Raw genomic sequence first — 21,696 nt, 5'->3', positions numbered from 1 at the left:
GCCCATGTACGCTTCACTTAGGTTAGCTTAGGTTAGGTGAGACACAGCCCAAATGTTAGGGCTATGATTCGGTTTGGTTTGCTTATATTAAGTAAGGTTCGGTGAAGTTCGGTTCGGCGAGGTTACCCAACGCACGCCCGCGTCCTTAGGCTAACCAAGCCTAACCTAACTTAACCTAACCTAACTTAATCTAACCTAACCTAATCATACACCTAACTTTTTGCCTGTCTCTCACCTAACCTAAGCTAACCTAAGTGAAGCGTACATGGGCTAACCTAACCTAACTTAACCTAAACTAACTTAATCTAGCCTAACCTAACCATACGTAACCTCGTCTAATGTGAATTTCAACCATTCAGGCTGGTGGACTAAGACCCCAATTCTGAGCTAGTGAATTTCCATCGTTCAGGCTGGTGGACTGGGACCCCAATACTGAGCTAGTGGATTTCCACCATTCGGGTTGGTGGACTAAGACCCCAATTTTCCAACTCTTGCATTTCATGACAGAAATTCAAAATGAACTTCGAAAAATCAAGAGAATGTAACTGTGAGAAGGTAAAGCACAACAAGTCACTACTGAAATATTCCAACTCTTGCATTTCACGACAGAAATTCAAAATGAAATTTGAAAAATTAAGACAATGTAACTGTGATATGGTATGTGTGTGTAAGTTTTGGCGTGTGTGTGTGTAAGTTTTCGTGTGTTTGTTTAAGTTTTCGTGTGTGTGTGTGTGTAAGTTTGTGTGTGTGTATGCTAGTTTTTGTGTGGGTGTGTGAAGTTTTTGTGTGTGTTAGTTTTTGTGTGCATGTAAGTTTTTGTGTGCATGTAAGTTTTTGCGTGTGGGTGTAAGTTTTTGTTTGTGTGTGTGTGAGTTTTTGTGTGTCTAAGCTTTTGTATGTGTAAGTTTTGACGTGTGTATGTGTAAGTTCTCGTGTGTGTGTGTGTGTGTGTGTGTGTGTGTGTGTAAGTTTTTGTGTGCATTTAATTTTTCGTGTGAATGTGTAAGTTTGTGTGTTTGTCTGTGTGGGTGTTTGTGGGTGTGTGGTTGTTTGGGTGTGCTTGCGGTTTTTGGTTTGATGTTGTTTTAGTTTTAGATGGTGTGTTTGTGTGTTAGGTTTTGATAGTGGGTTTTTGTGTGTGTGTGAGCGTGTTTGAGTGTGAGTGTGTATGTGTGTATGTGTCAGTTTTTTTGTGTGTGTTATTTTTTGTTTGTGTGTGAGTTTTTGTGCGTGTGTGTAAGTTTGTGTGTGTGTGTGTAAGTTTTTGTGTGCATGTAAGTTTTTGTGTGCATGTAAGTTTTTGCATGTGGGTGTAAGTTTTTGTGTGTGTGTGCGTAAGTTTTTGTGTGTATAAGCTTTTGTGTGTGTGTGTAAGTTTTTGTGTGTGTGTTTGTTAGTTTGTGTGTGTGTTTTTGTGTGTGTGTTTGATGTTTTTGTGTGTTTGTTTTTTTTTTTATGTTTGTTTTTGTGTGTGTGTGTGTGTGTAAGTTTTTGTGTGTGTATGTTTTGGTGTGTGTGTGTGAGTTTTAGTGTGTTTGTTTGTATTTTTTGTGTGTGTGTGTGTGTGTTTGTGTTTAATTTTTTTTGTGTGTGTGTGTGTGATTTTTGTTTTGTTAATTTGGAAGTTTTTTTTTGTGTGTGTGTGTGTGTGTGTGTTTGTGTGTGTAAGTTTTTGTGTGTGTATGTTTTGGCGTGTGTGTGTTAGTTTTCGTGTGTGTGTGTGTGTGTGAGTTTTGTGTGTGTGTGTTTGTGTGTAAGTTTTTGTGTGCATGTAAGTTTTTGTGTGCATGTTAGTTTTCGTGTGCATGTGTAAGTTTATGTGTTAGTGTGTGTGTGTGTGTGTGTAAGTTTTTGTGTGTGTGTAAGTTTTTGAGTGTGTGTGTAAGTTTTCGTGTGTGTGTGTGTGTGTGTGTGTGTGTGTGTGTGTGTGTGTGTGTGTGTGTGTGTGTAAGTTTTTGTGTGCATGTTAGTTTTTGTGTGCAGGTTAGTTTTAGTGTGCATGTTTAAGTTTTTGTGTGTGTGTGTGTGTGTGTAAGTTTTTGTGTGTGTAAGTTTTGGCGTGTGTGTGTAAGTTTTCGTGTGTGTGTGTGTGTAAGTTTTCATGAGTGTGTGTGTGTGTAAGTGTTTGTGTGTGTGTGTGTGTCAGTTTTCGTGTGTGTGTGTAAGTTTTAGTGTGTGTGTGTAAGTTTTTTTGTGTGATTGTTATTTTTTGTTAGTTTGTTTAAGATATTGTTTGCTTTTAATTTCTTTTGTTAATTTTTTTTTTCGTGTGGATTTGTATGTTTTTTGTATGTTTTTGTGTGTTTGTGTGTATGTGTTAGTTAGTTTTCGTGTGTGTGTGTAAGTTTTTTTGTGTGTGTGTAAGTTTTTGTGAGTTTGTGTAATTTTGTGTGTGTGTTTTAGTTTGTGTTGACTTGGAAGGTTGTGTGTGCTTGTAAGTTTTTGCAAGTGGCAGTTAGATTGTTCATGCGGATTTAAGTTTTTGTGTGTGTGTGTGTGTATGTTTTTGTTTGTGTAAGTTTGTTTGTGTGTGAGTTTTGACTTGTGTGCGTTTAAGTTTTCATGTGTGGAAAAATTTAGAAGTGTCCAACTCAGAAAAGCCCGAAAACGTAATTTAGATATCCCAAATCATAAGTTTCAGACAACACACTCCTATGAGCAGCTAAGAAATCTAGCTCAGAAAAGTCTGAAATAGCAAACTAGTCATCCCAAACTATTGGTTTCAGACAACAAACACCTATGATGGACTAAGAATCCTAGCTCTGAAAAGTTCAAAAAGCAAACTACACATCCCAAATCGTAATTTTCTGACAACAAACACCTATGAAAGTCTATGAAACCTATCTAATAAAAGCCGGAAATAGCAAATTAACCATCCCAAATCATAAGTTTCAGACAGCACTCACCTATGAACGGCTAAGAAATCAAGCTCGGAAAAGTCAAAAAATAGCAACCCACACATCCCAAATCATAGGTTTCAGACAACACAGACCTATGAAGGACTAAGAAATCCAACTCAGAAAAGCTAAAAAGAGTAATTTACATATCCCTAATCATAATTTTCTGAAAGGACATACCTATGAAAGGCTAGGAAATCTATCTCAGAAAAATCAAAAATAGCAAACTAGTCATCCCAAACTATAGGTTTCGGACAACAAACACCTATGAAAGGCTAAGAAATATAGCTCAGAAAAGTCAAAAGTAGCAATCCATCCATCACAAATCATAGGTTTCAGACAACACACACCATCGAAAGACTAAGAAATCTAGCTTAGAAAAGCCCGAAATAGTAATTTACATATACCAAATCATAGGTTTCAGACAACACTTACCTATGAACGGCTAAGAAACCTAGCTCAGAAAAGTCAAAAATAGCAAACTAGTCATCCCAAACTATATGTTTCAGACAACAAACACCTATGAAAGGCTAAGAAATTCAGCTCAGAAAAGTTAAAAGTAGCAATCCACCCATCCCAAATCATAGGTTTCAGACAACACACACCTATGAAAGACTAAGAAATCCCACTCAGAAAAGCCCGAAATAGTAATTTACATATTCCAAATCATAGGTTTCAGAAATCATTCACCTATGAAAGAATAATAAACCTTTGCTCAGAAAAGCCTTAAATAGCGAAACTACTCATCCCAAACTAGAAGTTTCAGACAACAAACGCCTATGACGGACTAAGAATCATAGCTCTGAAAAGTTCAAATAGCAAACTACACATCCCAAATCATAAGTTTCAGACAACACACACCTATGAATGGCTAAGAAATCTAGCTCAGAAAAAGACAAAAATAGCAAACCACTCATCCCAATCATAGGTTTCAGTCAACACACACCTATGAAAGGCTAATAAATCCAGCTCAGAAAAGTCAAAAATAGCAAACTACATATCCCAAATCCTAGGTTTCAGTCAACACACACCAACGAAAGACTAAGAAACCTAGCTCAGAAAAGTCAAAAATAGCAAACTACTCATCCCAAACTATTGGTTTCAGACAACATTCACCTAAGAAATACTATAAAAACTTAGCTCAGAAAAGCCTTAAATAGCAAACTACACATCCCAAATCATAATTTTCTGACAACACACTCCTATGAAAGGATAAGAAACATAGCTCAGAAAAGTCAAAAATAGCAAACTACTCATCCCAAATCATAGGTTTCAGACATCACACACATATGAAAGACTAAGAAATCCAACTCAGAAAAGCCCGAAATAGTAATTTAAATATCCCAAATCATAAGTTTCAGACAGCATTCACCTACGAAATACTATATCCCAAATCATAAGTTTCAGACAGCATTCACCTACGAAATACTAAGAAACCTTAGTTCAGAAAAGTCTGAAATAGCCAACTACTCATCCCAAACTCGAAGTTTCAGACAACAAACACCTATGAGTGACTAAGAATCCTAGCTCTGAAAAGTCCAAAAAGCAAACTATACCTCCCAAATCATAATTTTCTGAAAGGACACACCTATGAAAGGCTAAGAAATCTAGCTCAGAAAAGTCAAAAATAGCAAATTAACCATCCCAAATCATAGGTTTCAGTCAAGACACACCTACGAATGGCTATGAATTCCTGCTCAGAAAAGTAAAAAAATAGCAACCCACACACCTCCAAATCATAGGTTTCAGACATCACACACCTACGAAAGACTAAGAAATCCGGTTATGAAAAGTCAGAAATAGAAAAGTACATATCCCATATCATAGGTTTCAGACAACACTCACCTATGAATGGCTAAGAAACCTAGCTCAGAAAAGTCAAAAATAGCAAACTAGTCATCCCAAACTATAGGTTTCAGACAACAAACACCTATGAACGGCTAAGAAAACCAGCTCAGAAAAGTCAAAAGTAGCAATCCACCCATCCAAAATCATAGGTTTCAGACAACACACACCTATGAAAGACTAATAAATCCAGCTCAGAAAAGTAAAAAATATCAAACTACATATCAAAAATAATCTGATTCATACAAAACACACAAAATAAAGAAAAATAAACCTAGATCAGAAAAGACTAAAATATAAAAAAACTCATCCCAAACTATTGGTTTCAGACAACATTAACTTACGAAATACTAGAAAACCTTAGCTCAGAAAAGCCTGAAATAGCAAACTAGACATCCCAAATCATAATGTTCTGACAACACATACCTATGAAAGGCTAAGAAACCTAGCTCAGAAAAGTCGAAAATAGCAAACTACACATCCCAAATCATAGGTTTCAGACACTACACACCTATGAAAGACTAAGAAATCCAACTCAGAAAAGCCCGAAATAGTAATTTACATATCCCAAATCATAAGTTTCAGACAGCATTCACCTACGAAATACTAAGAAACCTTAGCTCAGAAAAGTCTGAAATAGCCAACTACTCATCCCAAACTCGAAGTTTCAGACAACAAACACCTATGAGTGACTAAGAATCCTAGCTCTGAAAAGTCCAAAAAGCAAACTATACCTCCCAAATCATAATTTTCTGAAAGGACACACCTATGAAAGGCTAAGAAATCTAGCTCAGAAAAGTCAAAAATAGCAAATTAACCATCCCAAATCATAGGTTTCAGTCAAGACACACCTACGAATGGCTATGAAATCCTGCTCAGAAAAGTCAAAAAATAGCAACCCACACACCTCCAAATCATAGGTTTCAGACATCACACACCTAAGAAAGACTAAGAAATCCGTTTATGAAAAGTCAGAAATAGCAAATTACATATCCCAAATCATAGGTTTCAGACAACACTCACCTATGAACGGCTAAGAAACCTAGCTCAGAAAAGTCAAAAATAGCAAACTAGTCATCCCAAACTATAGGTTTCAGACAACAAACACCTATGAAAGGCTAAGAAATCCAGCTCAGAAAAGTCAAAAGTAGCAATCCACCCATCCCAAATCATAGGTTTCATACAACACACACCTATGAATGGCTAATAAATCCAGCTCAGAAAACTCAAAAATAGCAAACTACAAAACCCAAATAATAGGTTTCAGACAACAAACACAAACGAAAGACAAAGAAAACTTGCTCAGAAAATTCAAAAATAGCAAACTACTCATCCCAAACTATTGGTTTCAGACAACATTCACCTACGAAATACTAGAAAACCTTAGCTCAGAAAAGCCTGAAATAGCAAACTACACATCCCAAATCATACTGTTCTGACAACGCATACCTATGAAATTCTATGAAACCTAGCTCAGAAAAGTCGTAAAGAGCAAACTACACATCCCAAATCATAGGTTTCAGACACTACACACCTATGAAAGACTAAGAAATCCAACTCAGAAAAGCCCGAAATAGTAATTTACATATCCCAAATCATAAGTTTCAGACAGCATTCACCTACGAAATACTAAGAAACCTTAGCTCAGAAAAGTCTGAAATAGCCAACTACTCATCCCAAACTCGAAGTTTCAGACAACAAACACCTATGAGTGACTAAGAATCCTAGCTCTGAAAAGTCCAAAAAGCAAACTACACCTCCCAAATCATAATTTTCTGAAAGGACACACATATGATAGGCTAAGAAATCTAGCTCAGAAAAATCAAAAATAGCAAATTAACCATCCCAAATCATAGGTTTCAGTCAACACACACCTACAAATGGCTAAGAAATTCATCTCAGAAAAGTAAAAAAAATAGCAACCCACACAAACCAAATCATAGTTTTCAGACATCAAACACCTAAGAAAGACTAAGAAATCCGGTTATGAAAAGTTAGAAATAGCAAATTACATATCCCAAATCATAGGTTTCAGACAACACTCACCTATGAACGGCTAAGAAACCTAGCTCAGAAAAGTCAAAAATAGCAAACTAGTCATCCCAAACTATAGGTTTCAGACAACAAACACCTATGAAAGGCTAAGAAATCCAGCTCAGAAAAGTCAAAAGTAGCAATCCACCCATTCCAAATCATAGGTTTCAGACAACACACACCTATGAAAGACTAAGAAATCCAGCTCAGATAAGTCAAAAATAGCAAACTACATATCCCAAATCATAGGTTTCAGTCAACACACAACAACTAAAGAATAATAAACATAGCTCAGAAAAGTCAAAAATAGCAAACTACTCACCCCAAAATATTGGTTTCAGACAACATTCACTTACGAAATACTAGAAAACCTTAGCTCAGAAAAGCCTGAAATAGCAAACTACACATCCCAAATCATAATTTTCTGACAACGCATACCTATGAAAGGCTAAGAAATCCAGCTCAGAAAAGTCGAAAATAGCAAACTACACATCCCAAATCATAGGTTTCAGACACCACACACCTATGAAAGACTAAGAAATCCAACTCAGAAAAGTCAAAAATAGCAAACTACATATCCCAAATCATAAGTTTCAGTCAACACACACCAACGAAAGGCTAAGAAACCTAGCTCATAAAAGCCTGAAATAGCAAACTACTCATCCCAAACTATTGGTTTCAGACAACATTCACCTAGGAAATACTAGGAAACCTTAGCTCAGAAAAGCCTGAAGTAGCAAACTACACATCCCAAATCATAGGTTTCAGACAACACACATCAACGAAAGACGGGTGCTCGGGGAGAGCCATTGAGGGTATGTGGGTCCCTTGAGGGTCGGTGGTCCTTTGGGAGCTCGGGTGGACCTTTGGGGACCGGGGGAGGGCCTTTGGGGGTCTGAGGAGGGCGTTTGGGGCACAGGGAGGGCCTTTGGGGCACAGGGAAGGCCTTTGGGGGTCCGGAGGGACATTTGGGGACCGGTGGAGGGCCTTTGGGACCCCGTTGGTCCTTTGGGAGCTCGATGGGCCTGTGGGGGGCACTGGGTGGGCCTTGGGGTGCCTGGGGCACATTTGGGGACCGGTGGTGGGCCTTTGGGACCCCGTTGGGCCTTGGGGAGCTCGATGGGCCTTTGGGGGGCCCGGGGATGGCCTTTGGGGGTCTGGGTGGGCCTTTGGGGCGCCGGTGGCCCTTTAGGAGCTTGGGGGCCTTTGAGGGTCCGGGGGGACAGTTGGGGGCCTGGGGGACATTTGGGGACCGGTGGAGGGCCTTTGGGAGCTTGGGGGCTTTTGAGGACCGGGGGCTTCCTTCGGGGTTGGGGTAGGAGGATTGGAACCCTTTGGGGTTGGGTTAGAGGACCTCACAACACTGTTCAAATGAAACTTGTGTATTATAACGACCACACTCAAAACCTCTTCCAAAATCTCTTCAAAAATCTTCTTTTAAAATGTCTCTATCTGTTTTGCCGAAATAGTTCCATAACCTGTCTAAAACGGTTTCGCCCAAATAATCCCTAAACGTAAATTCAGCGTGTTTCTTTGTTATTGGCATCTCTGCGCTAACGCATTTCAAATTAATAAGAAACCTTTTCGCGCGCTAAAACAATTCATCGCTAAGATGTTTCTTGCCTAATTGTTTCCATGGCCTTTGGTTATTAATATCCTTTGGAGTTCGACCAAAAGAGTTGTTCCCGAGGCAAAGACATTAATGATTTGGATCTATTCCTGGAGAAATGTTTCTAGGCGAAAATTTTTAAAGTCTGACAGATGATGTCATTGATTGATTGATCTGTCAAGAAAGGGGAAATTAATTTGTTGTTTCTAAGGGGAATTATTGATTCACGATAGGTGAATTGAGGTCGAGAGCACAGGTGTTCCACGGTCGATGTTGTTGTTGTTGTAAGTGCACGCTCTCAGCGAATGTCAAGGTCGTTGTTGTTTTTGTTTACACACTTTTATTACGCAATCAATTTCTCGGAAATTCACTTCCCCCTCGAGTCCTAGATCAATAACATTGTTCCCGTTAGAATTCAATGTGCATGTGCAACCTTCACCCCGGAGTTATTACACATAGAAACATCAAATAAATCGACCTTGGAAAAACAGGTCATTGACCCCATTACGTAATCTTTCTCCCTAGGGAGGCTATGCCCTTATTTGGAGTCCCGTCAGTATTCTATGCCCATATAAGGAGTCCCGTTTGTACCTTCTGACCCCTCTCTACTCTTAATCCAGATTTGTAATGCCAGTGGGGATTTGTAAAATGTGTCTTAGGCTTGAAAAAAATCTTAACATGACTTAAAACACTACTCTAATCATTAGAATTGACTCCTTTATAGCTTGGAGTCAAGGAAAAATAAATCAAAACAAAAGTTAAGAAACAATATGTTATTTTCCCAAGTTCAGAGTTGTCTTCTGTTTATTGTTCTAAGCCATACAAATAAGAAAAGAGTAGAGATTGGGAACATCTTCCCGTGGCACAACTTGGGCTTTGAACTCATTTCTGAAAGTTTCATTATCCTAACTCAACTACTTTCTAAGACGGCATAAAGCCTATCGACTAGAATTTCACCAATTGTTCAGGTATGGTAATTGACTAAGAGGTAGTGGTCAAAAGAGACCAGAGTCTGCACTTTTATCATTTTATGCACAATGTTTTGCAGCTAATGAAAAGCACAGAGCAAACTAGAGATTGGTTAATTTTTCTTTTTGTCTTGATTTGGATTTTTTCCACTTTTTAAGTTTGATCTGTTAAGATGATAGAAGATTGAGATCGCTGCCTTTTTGTTTTTTTCTATTTTTTTTTTTTTTACTTAGTTTCTTGCTAACCTCTGATTGACCTGAGATAATTAAAGCTTTTGACTAGTTCCATCTGGTAGAAGTGATAGAGATGAGGGGGACTTTGTTATTAATTGTGGCTTTTGTTTTCTCAGTCTTTATTTTCACTTCCACTAGATCAGCTACTGCAGGTATTTATGGAAGTATATATTGTATTGCATTTCCTGGGGAGTAAGTAGCTCTGAAATCTGGCTCTTCCTGACTCATAAACCTGGTTACAGTTCTTAAGAATCCAGTATGCAACAAAGTTGAATTTTTTCAGATTCCAAGTTTTTGTCTCATACTGGCTTCAACTGGTCAAAGAAATAAGTAGCCAGGCAGATTGGGTAGGAACTAATAAACTTAAAAAGAAAAGCTAAATAGACTATATTAATGTACAAAAAGTATCTTCATCTCACTTTCTTTTCTTATGGAATTTTAAAGTCTGAGCTTAAAACAAACATGTAAATGTCGAAGGCTTAAGATAATAAGGGCCGTTTTTTCACTCATCAATGTGCTAAGATCTTACATCTTTTGTCAGAAAACGCTTAAAAGTAAAATCTTTGAACTAAGATCTTACATCTTCTATCGTTTTTATGCAAACGTCTTTCATCATTCTGCTCTTATGATGACATAAATGTCTTCCTTAAAACTTGTGATGAATTACTAGGAGTGGTAACCCCATTTCAAACATCTTGTAGAAAATAAACTTATCTGTAATGTCCAACCAAAAGCATTTTTAGAATCTAATGAAAATTACACTTTTTATTTGTTTGTTTATTTGTAATATAACTATTCCAATTTGTATTATTATTTTTGTTGTTTGTGTTAGTTGATTTATTAGTTTTTTACTTCTTTAATTTGTTTTTTGAAGTTGTATTGTTTATTTAAAGCATTATTAAATTGATTTGGTTAATTTACTTTTTAGCTAGAAATAAGCATGGCTTCTCAAAGAGTTAGGTATATTTATGATTTGCCACTCTTTGCAAGAAAGGAGCTGTGCAGAGTTATTGATGAAACTGGAAAGTGGGAAGACTTAGGTATGTATACTTCAACTTTTTATTTTACAAACTTTGAGTTTAACCCTTTTTTGTCCAAGACATGAAATTAACACAGAAATGTATTTACCTTTAGGTACAATTTAAAGACGGTGGGGTAAGGATAATTGATCCTATTAAGCAACAAATTTGGAATTCTTTGCAAGAAGAGAACTGTGCAGAGTTATAGATTAAAATCTGAATTTGGAAAATATAAGTATTTATACTTGAACGTGCTATATAAAAACTTCTAATTTAACGCTTTTTTGTCCAAAATATGAAATTAACACAAAAGCATGTCTACTTTGAAAGCATAGTTTAAGGGTGGTTGAGTAGGGACAGTTAACCCTTTTAAGCAACAAAACTTCAAAAGTAAACTCGCATATTTTATTTTATGGATTAAAATAACTTAATGGAGAAAACTTGTTAATTTGGTTCTAATTGAATCCCAATGAGCATATGTCCGAAATTAAGAGGTGGCAGGGGGGGGGGCTGCAGTCTCCAGATTGGTATTTAGGGAATCCATCCTATGTTTGGCCAAACCACAAAACGTCTACTGAAGATATGCTGATTGTGGATGATGGACCCCCCCCCACCACCCCAACAACATATTTTCTGATGCTCTCTCCAAAAGACTGAACCTATTTGCGCAAATGTCCACAGGCATAAGTGTTTTTCATGATAAGTTTATATCTCTAGAATAATTATTTTTTACTTGATTTTTAAGGAAATTAATGACCAATGGGTCACTTGTGTGTTTGTTTTTAATATGAAATTGAAGCATAATTAGTAATATTTCCATAATTAATTATTTAGTCAGATCATTCATATGTATCTGGTGTGAAGAAACTTTCAAGGTGTTAACAACTTCTGTTCAGTATTACTTTACACAATTAGAAAAAAATGGAGTAAACCTTTGAAACAAGTTAAAGACTTGAAATGATTTATAACATAACTTTCAGGATGACTTACAGGAGCAGTGCTTTTCTATGGTGTGCTTATCCTTGAACAGCACTCCCAAATTTTCCGCTATTAGTCATAGATCTGTCTTAAATCTATTGACTATGTGTGAATTTTTCAATGTGTTAAGCTTATGTTTCTAGTGTCGGTCTAATCTCTTTTTTTAAATGTTTCTTAGGGGGTTGCCGCTGCCTCATTTGGTAGACTCTTGCAATCATTCACACCATGTACTGACCAGCATAATGCTTTTGGACTTCTTCTTTAGGAGGTGTAAGGTCCATGAACACCTGGGGCAAGTTCTTTCACCTCTTTATTGGACTGGCTACAACACTGGGACACGGTTAAAACAAGGGCAATTCAGATGCCACACATTTGACGCCACATGGGGATCACTAGGGATGGGTTTTAGCTGTTTTTTTTGTTGTTGTTTTTTTTTAACAATGTCCTCTTGTTGGTGAATATTTTGAGTTTGAGAAATATGACTCAAATCTTTTCCTATTAAGTCAATTTTTGCTTTAAACATTTTAATCTGAACCTCCTACACCAGCAGTAGGTCACGGGTGGTAGTCTCAGTGCTGTGAGCCTTGCTTCATAGGAGAGGTTTTTTTTTTTTTTTTAACCTTAATAAAGTTCTATTTGTAATATGGTCCATAAAAGTGTTTTAAACAGTAATGAAATCCTAATGCTGTCCATGTGCTTGAATGATTAGGTTTATTTCGCATCAAAGTCAGTTTGAGTTGGGAGCAACTTCAGAGGAATGGGAATGAATTTTGAGGTTGGTATCACTTAGTGCTTCATAATCTCTTGCACAGTTTATTTTCTCAAGTTCCACATGCTGGTTATCAACTTTGATGAGAAGTGTTTGACACGTTCAAGGTGGCCATCAATCCCTGTTACTTGACACTTACTAGCTCTACAATTTAACCCAATATCTGCTTCGCTTTGGACCAGACTGTTAATGTCTTTTTTGAGGATTTCGACATCTTTATGCATCACTATTGGTTTCTAAAGTCTGCTGTCATTTGTGAGCAGTTTAATTGTACTTTAGACACCATGGCTGATATTGTGATTTAGATTAACAATAGTTGTCCAAGTACACTGCATTTGACTACTCTGCTTGGCACTGACCAACTTGAAGATGAGATCCCTCATTTTGTACTTTTTGGCTTATATTCTTAAAAAAGACAGTTTACAGGTAACTGTTGTATCATGAAGGCACAAGTTCGTAGTTTTTTTTACGGGGGAATTAAGTCAAACGCCTTTTCTGTGTCATACAGGATGACACAAACACTTGCTCCTCTTTCTGTTGCTTTTGTCCAATCATACCAAGCTTGTAGAAGCTGGTGTGTACAGCTGCTGTTTGAAGAAATCTGAATTACATCGGGCTGAGGAGCTTTCATTTGGTAATGTACTGCATAATTTTGTTGCGTACAATTCTCCTCATGAGCTTGCTAATTTGGGATATAAGGCTCAACTCGCTCACTTTTCTATAATTTGACATAATACTTTTATCGGCTACATTACCCTATCACTACCTTATCATCCTTTCATGAGGTGGGCATCGTTCCTGATGCTATTGAAGCATTAGATAAATGGTTAAATGGATGTCCAATCTCTTTTGTCCCTATTTTATTCCACTTAGCTTCTATATCTTCACGGCCAGGAGATTTACCTGTTTTCACTTCTCTATTGGCTTCAAAACTTCTGATTTACTAAACTTGACGTCTAATGTCTTCCTAGAAATAGAGACATATTGTGTTGATTGTAGGGGTGACTGGATGAAATTACTGAAGATCCCCGCCTTCTCTACCAGTGTTTATGCCTTTTATCCATTAGTTTTGACGAATTGGGGTACTCCCCAATGAAAAACAGTTTTGTGTTGACCTGCTTCCATGAAGGTTCAGGAGTAGTGTTGCTTCTTGTGCCACTTCGTTTCCTGTTCCTTTTACAGCTTTCGAGGCTCTCTTCAAGACCTTGTTACCGCCTATTCTGTGCTGTTCCGATTTAACTTCTTTCCATTTTTAAGTCATAATGCTGATAATATTTTTCATCTTGCTGTCTATTTTGATATTGTTTTTGCCTGTGATATGTGTTTAGTCGTGATTGCTGGTTTGAACGCTCTTCTCAATATGTCGCATAATAATTAGTTTTTAAACTCTGTGCCAACTGCGACAATCATGCACTCCCTATCTGTCATAGACAGTAGGTCCGTCAGATAGACCGAGTTGAGTTCTTTTGCTTGTCTAGTTGTGTTTAGTTATTGTGTTTTGAATAAAACAATTTTTATACCCTGGAAGGCTCAATCTGAAGACTTTGATTTGAAAAGGGTTTCAGTATGTAGGGACAACATCTAGGAATCTAACTGTTTGATCAGAAGTTTGAAGTTTTATCAGAAAAGGGTACAAAATTTCGATTTTCTGAAATTGGAGCGTTTTCACATACAAATTCGACAGAACAAAAAATTACCTGTTTTCGATGTAAGGCGGAGCCCAACTCGACACGTGTCGAAATACTTGGAGAATGCTTGTGGGTGGATCTTGGTGCAATGTACATGCCTATTCTTTTTACTTTATTTCTTCGTTCCTCTTCAACTTTGTTTAAAACGTATAAGTTTAAAACTTTGAATTTTTTTTTAAAACTTTGTTGTAAACGTATAAAATACTATTTAGATAGTGGACGCAAAAAACTAAAAAAAAAATTGCCTCAAGTATAGGGACCAATCATATGGAGTGTAATCGTGTGACCTAGGTCATATGACTGTTTTCTTTTTTTCAGAGTGTTGCATATATGCCACAAGAATAGCATCTCCTGACGCTATCTGGAATGGCCCACTTCCTCTCAGCTTTAATAATCCAGCAAAGATTTTTTTGTTGTTCACAGTGAAAATGTTGTTAACATTCGGCCATATCAAAGTTAATCTGCCATTTTAATCCACTCTAAATATTCTAGTTTTGACTATCTTTTGTCTGGAAAGTCCAGAATCCTTGAAATATGCGTGTTCTACTTAAGACTATTAGAAATTTGTGCCATCGAGGAGTCTAACGTGTTTCACTAGCATTTTGGGTGGGATAGGGTCTAAGAAAACGGAAGTGGATTTCAAGAATTTTCAGAAGTTTATTGTTATTATATTTGACTTAGTGGAAAATATTTGCATATGTAAATTCTTAGCTTTGTTCAAAACATGGGCAGGATTTTGAAGAAGTCACTTTTGATGTTTCTATGACATACTTCAAGGATCAGCAGGTCATCTACATATTAACACCTTTGAGGGAATCTTACCATATCATTTCACTAATCAATACTATATATAAGAGGTGTCCTAAAAAGGTTCCTTGAGGAATTCCACGCTAAATAGGGAGGGGTTCAGAGAGAATATTGTGTATTTTGCAACTTGGGATCTATTTGAAAGAAAATATATACAAAATTTACTAAGAGAGGGTCTACTTCAAAGTTATTCAGAAGATGTTGTGATCAACCAAGGCAAATGCTTAGAAACATGAACATAGTTTGCGGCCAAGTGGCAGTTCCTCAGATGATGGAAAAATCTAGCATCAAATCAGTAAAACTACGATTTAAAAACAAACTGTTTTTAATTTTTTTTTTCAATATTATTATAAATAATAATCATCAAAGTCTCTTGCTGTTGAGAGAAAATTCGATATTCCCATAAATTCGACAGCTATGTTTTCGTCAGACGACCCTTGAATTTCGACACCAATTGTTTCTCATCTGTTTTACATGTTCAGTGAAGTTTCAACAGAGTTACCTATATTTCGACAGGGCCTGTTACTGCCTGTCGAAAATTTCGACAAGGTTACTACAAGATCTTCTCAAAAGAAATGAATACCATGATAGAAGCTAATATCTACGTTTGAATTTGGCGGAAGGAACATTTTTAATCGGTCTGGTATTCCACCACATCAGACAAGAATTTTCGACACTTGGAACATAGTTTCGTCAATATAATTTTTTTCGTCAACAAGGATTAGTAGGTCATATAAATATTAACATCCTGGAAAAAATTCCACCAATTTAACTATTTAATAATGTATTTAAAAAAGGTCGTAACAAGGCTCCTTGGGAACTCTCGTACTACTTAGAGATGACTTCAAGCAGAAAATTTTGTGTTTTACAGCTAAGGATCAATTTGAAAGAAAACATGTATATAATTTACTAAGAGAGGGTCTACTTCAAATTTATTCAGAAGATGTTGTGATCAACCAAGGCAAATGCTTAGAAATATGAACATAGTTTGAGGCCAAGTGGCAGCTCCTCAGATGATGTAAAAATCTAGCATCAAATCAGTAAAACTACGATTAAAAAAAACTGTTTTTAATTTTTTTTTTTTTCAATATTATTAGAAATAATAATCATCAAAGTCTCTTGTTGTTGAGAGAAAATTCGATATTCCCATAAATTCGACAGCTATGTTTTCGTCAGACGACCCTTGAATTTCGACACCAATTGTTTCTCATCTGTTTTACATGTTCAGTGAAGTTTCAACAGAGTTACCTATATTTCGACAGGGCCTGTTACTGCCTGTCGAAAATTTCGACAAGGTTACTACAAGATCTTCTCAAAAGAAATGAATACCATGATAGAAGCTAATATCTACGTTTGAATTTGGCTCAAGGAACATTTTTAGTCGGTTTGGTATTCCACCACATCAGACAAGAATTTTCGACACTTGGAACGTAGTTTCGTCAATATAATTTTAGCTGCCATTTTAACTCAATTTTAACAAGAAAAAGCCAATGCGGCTACATTTTAGAGAGGATCAGATGTATCTTGACGCATTGGCGCTGATCCCAACTTTTTTTGCAAAAAAAATAACCAAGTAATGACAGTTCGAACATTACATAGCTAAAAAATTGTCGGGAGCTCATTTTGTGTCAAAAAAAAAAGAAACTGATTGAATTGAATATTCATTTCTTACCTGAGTGTATCAGATACAGTGTCCACGTTTCGCATTGTCAAAATATAACGACGGCTTCAAGAGATGGTGTTCGAAGTTACAACTAAGCAGAGTTGTCCTGTTTTGAACGAAAATTTAGACAGTGGTTCCAAAATTGCACTGTCGAATCATCAATGCCTTTATCATATCCATGTACATAGTGCAGTTTTCGGTTTTTCCTACAGTCGGACCATGGTCATCATTTTAGACCATAGTCATCTTTGAAAGCGAGGGAGTCACACCTTAGCCTACTTTTTTTTACGTATGACTGCCATCTGGCATTCATTTGAGACTAAAAAAAAATTGTTTCCATAACTAAATTGTTCTTTCCATCAAATAGAGTGGATATGAGGCTTTATGTCTTAAGATAAAGTAACAGTGTATTAGCTTGTATGCGTGGTACATCTTTGACTGTAACTAGATGTATTGGATGTCATAAAAAGAACATAAAGTTGTTTTTCTAGCAGAAGCAGAACACACATCTTTAAAGAAAGTATATTCTTTTTACTTTTTGAAGAAAAACATTCTAGGGGTTCATACCTTTGCAAAAGTTAAAGGGATTGACCACAATAATATAAAAACAAACAACAAGTAGAGCAACAGGGGAATTTTTTCTCAAGACAGTGGAACCTTAACCCTAGATCAATATTTCGACCCTATATCCATGGGCCGTCTTCAGCAATACAACAAATGAAAATAATAAAAGAAAGTTACATTAAAATACTACCATTAAAACTAAAAAAAAAAAAAAATTAAAACCGTCCGAGCATCCTCACTTCAGGAAATTTCAACCAGGATTTATCCTTCCCTGTTGTTCTACTTGTTGTCTGTTTTTATGATGGAAAGGCAGTGTGGTTTTCGTCGCTGTTTTGACCACTACAATGTTTAATAAATAGCTAAAGATAAAGTTAAAGTGATGCTGCCACAAATTATTGGTGGAGCCCTCTGATGACTGCTTCGACACTTCACAACGCTCAGGCAATGTAAACTTAGTTTGATCTTAATTTTAGGTGGGAATTATATGGGGCTAAGTGTAAGCACGTTGAAAGAAATTCAGAGGAACACAACTGTTCGAGCAATGTCCCCAACAGATTACCTACTTGACCTTCTTGGGCAGAAAAACCATACTGTGGATTATCTATTTGTCTTACTGTCGAAGATGCAACATTACAGAGGAATGTCGGCAATCAAAGACTTTAGTATGTAATTTTTTAATTGACTATACTGATTGTCTTGGTAGACCGCCTAGGTTTTGTGGGATAAAGCCAAATGATGAAGAATACTAAAAAAAAAAGAAATAATGGTTGTGAATATGCTTCTTTTCTAGTCATGTTATTTTATCATTTTGGATGAAAGCAATTTCAAATCGTAGGTCTGATTTTTTGGAAAAAAAATAATTTAATTATATGTATCAAGGAAAATACCTGTTTTCACTTTTCGTAGGTCTGATTTTTTGGAAAAAAAATTATTTAATTATATGTATCAAGGAAAATACCTGTTTTCACTTTTGAATTTCACTATTGCTATTAATTTTTAACACGTTTAGATTACAGTGACATCAATTGCAAGTGTAACTAAGCCCCCTAGATTTTAAAACTACGTTTTTCGGGGGTATTTTAATTGAAGACTGCCTTTTTTTGTACTTTTGTTAAACAAATGAAAAAAAACGAATTGTACCCTTCACCCTAAATTTTAAAAATGAATTTTTAGCAAGCTCTGACAAGTAAAGACAGACACTCTAGCTTATGATAATCTGTTATGCTTACAAGAAAAGCTAGGGTGTTGCGGGTTGTATATAAGATTCAGACTTCTAGAATTTTTATCAGGATTTAATTCTGAAGGATATTTATTTACTGCCAGGCACGTACGTGCCGAGGAGGAGGGCTCTGGTGTGTGTCTCCGACAATTTCTTTTCCATGCATTGCTAATGTTTTCCGTATAAACACCTTTTTTCCATTTTATAATTTACCCCCCTCCTCCTCCCTGAAGTAAATTCCTGCAAGCATTTTTTACGCCCGTAGGTGGCAATCATCAACACTGGGCTTCCATGTTAACCCAGATCTGTAGGTTTATATAAAGCCTGGCTTTACAGTTTCAGCTCAAAAGTCAGAAATATTTGGCATATTTTAGCCTGTTTTTGAATCTTGGTTTTAGTTTACTTTCTATTGGCTTTATTTTATCTATTTATCTGTTGACTACTTGAATCATAGCCATAGTAAAAGTATTTATATGTCTCCACTGTGCCAAAATCTCTTAGGTACTGTAAATTGATCTTTGCTGGGCTCAAAACTATTTTCTGTGGGATGTGTTGATCTCCTTGGTGTGAGTCCGGGGGCTGTCGGGCTCTCATGACTGGTATGTGAGACTGTAATATTGTAAATAGCTGATATTAACCTATCTTAATTATGTTACTGGAGCAGCACTTTCGTTCATCCATTTTTTCTTCTTTTCTTTTTTTGTGCTGTGGATTTTTTTTTTTTTGTTTATACAGTGGCATATCTCTAATTTCTGTGGTTTTTGTGGTTTTTCCGGAAAGTTGTGACCTCATGCCTGATTGACGAGGATTATATTATGTTTCTGACAACTATGCATAATTCTTGCCTGGGACCAAGAAAGATTTTGTTCGCTTTCTCCCTTTAGCTGGTTCGCTTTAGCTGGAGCTTTTTTGTTCGCTTTAGCTGGAGCCTACAGTTCTTGAGCTGATTGTATGTCTAAGAGGATAATTTCAATTTTTACCGCAAAACTCGTATTTCTTTGAGCTAAGTTTCTGTTTTTGAGTAGTTCATTAAATTGCTAGTTCATTAAACTGCTAGTTCATTAAGTAGTTATGAAACTGCTAGTTCATTAAGTAGTTCATTAAACTGCTAGTTCATTAAACTGCTAGTTCATTAAGTAGTTATGAAACTGCTAGTTCATTAAGTAGTTCATTAAACTGCTAGTTCATTAAGTAGTTATGAAACTGCTAGTTCATTAAGTAGTTCATTAAACTGCTAGTTCATTAAGTAGTTATGAAACTGCTATTTCATTAAGTAGTTCATTAAACTGCTTGTTCATTAAGTAGTTATGAAACTGCTAGTTCATTAAGTAGTTCATTAAACTGCTAGTTCATTAAGTAGTTATGAAACTGCTAGTTCATTAAGTAGTTCATTAAACTGCTAGTTCATTAAGTAGTTATGAAACTGCTAGTTCATTAAGTAGTTCATTAAACTGCTAGTTCATTAAGTAGTTATGAAACTGCTAGTTCATTAAGTAGTTCATTAAACTGCTAGTTCATTAAGTAGTTATGAAACTGCTATTTCATTAAGTAGTTCATTAAACTGCTAGTTCATTAAGTAGTTATGAAACTGCTAGTTCATTAAGTAGTTCATTAAACTGCTAGAATAAAGTAGTTCTTTATTCTAGCAGTTCATTAAAAAAAATTTAAATTATATTAAACAAACCCCTTTAAATCTATTTCAAGGCTTACTTATGCAGCAGCTTCATAATAACACCAGTTTATATTAATCAACAGTATCTAATCCGTTGTGCAAGGACCAAACTTATTCCAAAACTTTGTGGCAGTAAAAGTAACAGCTGTAAATCATAGCAATAAGTTTGTCTCAATTTCATTGGCTCCACTTTTTTGACTTGACTTATAAGCTAACCATTTTATTTCTGAAGCGTATGTCAGAAAGAATAGTTTCAATTTATCCATTTCTGCCCTTGAGCAGATTCAAATAGCATCACAAACTGAAACCTGATTCAGCTTCACAAACTAAAAACTAAAACCAGTCAAGGATCGGAAAGTTTGTGAGTAAAAAAAAATTTACAAGTGAATCCTGTTTCTCTGTTGGTTAACCATATCGGCTCTCTTGATTTGTTGATCTTTAACTGATAGAATATAAAAGAATGAAATATGTTTATTCACAACAATAGTTTTAAGCTAACATGAGCATGTCAATATTGGAAAAACGTGGGTTAAATAGTGTTAGCAGCGACAAAACACAGTAGTAACAAAAATCTGAAGTAGCAAGTACCATTTAATGGTCAGTACAATATGACACTGGAAGGAAATACGGAAATGTGTGATGTATATGGAAGGAAGTTGAAAAGGAAGATGTTTAGCAATAAAATGAATGGTTAAAAGGCTTTTTATATTGCCCAATTTCTTATATTGGAATAAAAAAATGAATTAAGCAATAGACGGAGCTACGAAACATAGCAAGAACAAAAATATAAAGTAGCTTGTATGATTTAAAGGTCAACACAATATGACACAGATAGGAAATATGGAAATCTAAACATAAGTGGAAGGAAGTGCATAAGAAAAATGTTAAGCAATAAAATCAACGGTTAAAATATATCGAATGAAATATTGCGCAATCTAATTACGATTTTTATATGTTGCCAAAATGAAATTTTCTTGATGGAAATGTCTGCTGATATTCTTTCCATTTACTCTTGAATGGTATTTAGTTGCTGGTTTTTTGGTTGCCTTTTGGAATAGTTCTTAGGGACGAAAATATGACGGTGAAAGCCGAACTGTTCGAATTTTAATGCTATGATTGTGTCGTCTTATTTGCAAAGAAGAGATGGGAGGCTGATTTAGACTATCTTCAAAAGGAGTGTGATCCATTTTTATTTGAAAGGTCCATATTTAAATGTTATCAATTTTATATGTCTGATCTTTTGATAAGACATGGGTGCCAAACAGGACGAGCGCACTCAAGCAAGGGTCTAACATAAGACCAACAAGTAGATCTTAAATTAATTGTTCGAAGGCTAATCTTCTATGTTGAGAAAAATATTTTAGCCAAAAGCTAACAGATTTAATTAAGTCAGATACATGAGAATTAAACTTATGTCACTGTCCAACCAAACAAATAAAATCTTTAGAGGTTTTTTGGTACTCAGTTCTAGATCAGCGCTGTCAGTTGTTTTTGTTTTGCGGAAGAATTTTGACATAAAGAGCATTTTATTGCTGATCAAATTAAACTTCACTTGATCAAGTTCGTACTTCGGTGACTTCAATAAAAATTCAATGCTAACTCTTCTATTAAGGTTACAGACGTGTCTAAAACTTAGAATCGTGAAGATACCTGCAAAGATGGAACGATTGTGTTGGTCGCTGATAATTGAAAACAATCAAAAAAGGGAAGGGCCTAATTTGTTTTTTTTT

The 21,696-nt window shown here is 35.9% G+C and overlaps 1 protein-coding gene across 1 annotated transcript in view; it reads left to right on the top strand.

Moving 5' to 3' along the window:
- Nucleotides 1-21,696, top strand: part of LOC148944222 (serine/threonine-protein kinase pelle-like) — a 79,912-nt gene that overhangs the window by 28,115 nt on the left and 30,101 nt on the right. The window contains exons 2-3 of the mRNA XM_089100737.1: nt 10,516-10,627; nt 17,549-17,737. Coding sequence (XP_088956863.1) covers nt 10,528-10,627; nt 17,549-17,737 — 289 coding nt within the window. The 5' untranslated portion in view covers nt 10,516-10,527. The remainder of the gene's footprint in view (nt 1-10,515; nt 10,628-17,548; nt 17,738-21,696) is intronic.

Source organism: Artemia sp. Qi Xiang Cuo, chromosome 14 (genome assembly GCF_049724085.1).
Source record: "Artemia sp. Qi Xiang Cuo chromosome 14, ASM4972408v1, whole genome shotgun sequence".
NCBI classification, from domain to species: Eukaryota; Metazoa; Arthropoda; class Branchiopoda; order Anostraca; family Artemiidae; genus Artemia; species Artemia sp. Qi Xiang Cuo.
The sequence above is the reverse complement of the archived record's forward strand: the minus strand, read 5'-3'. Positions and strand labels throughout refer to the sequence as shown.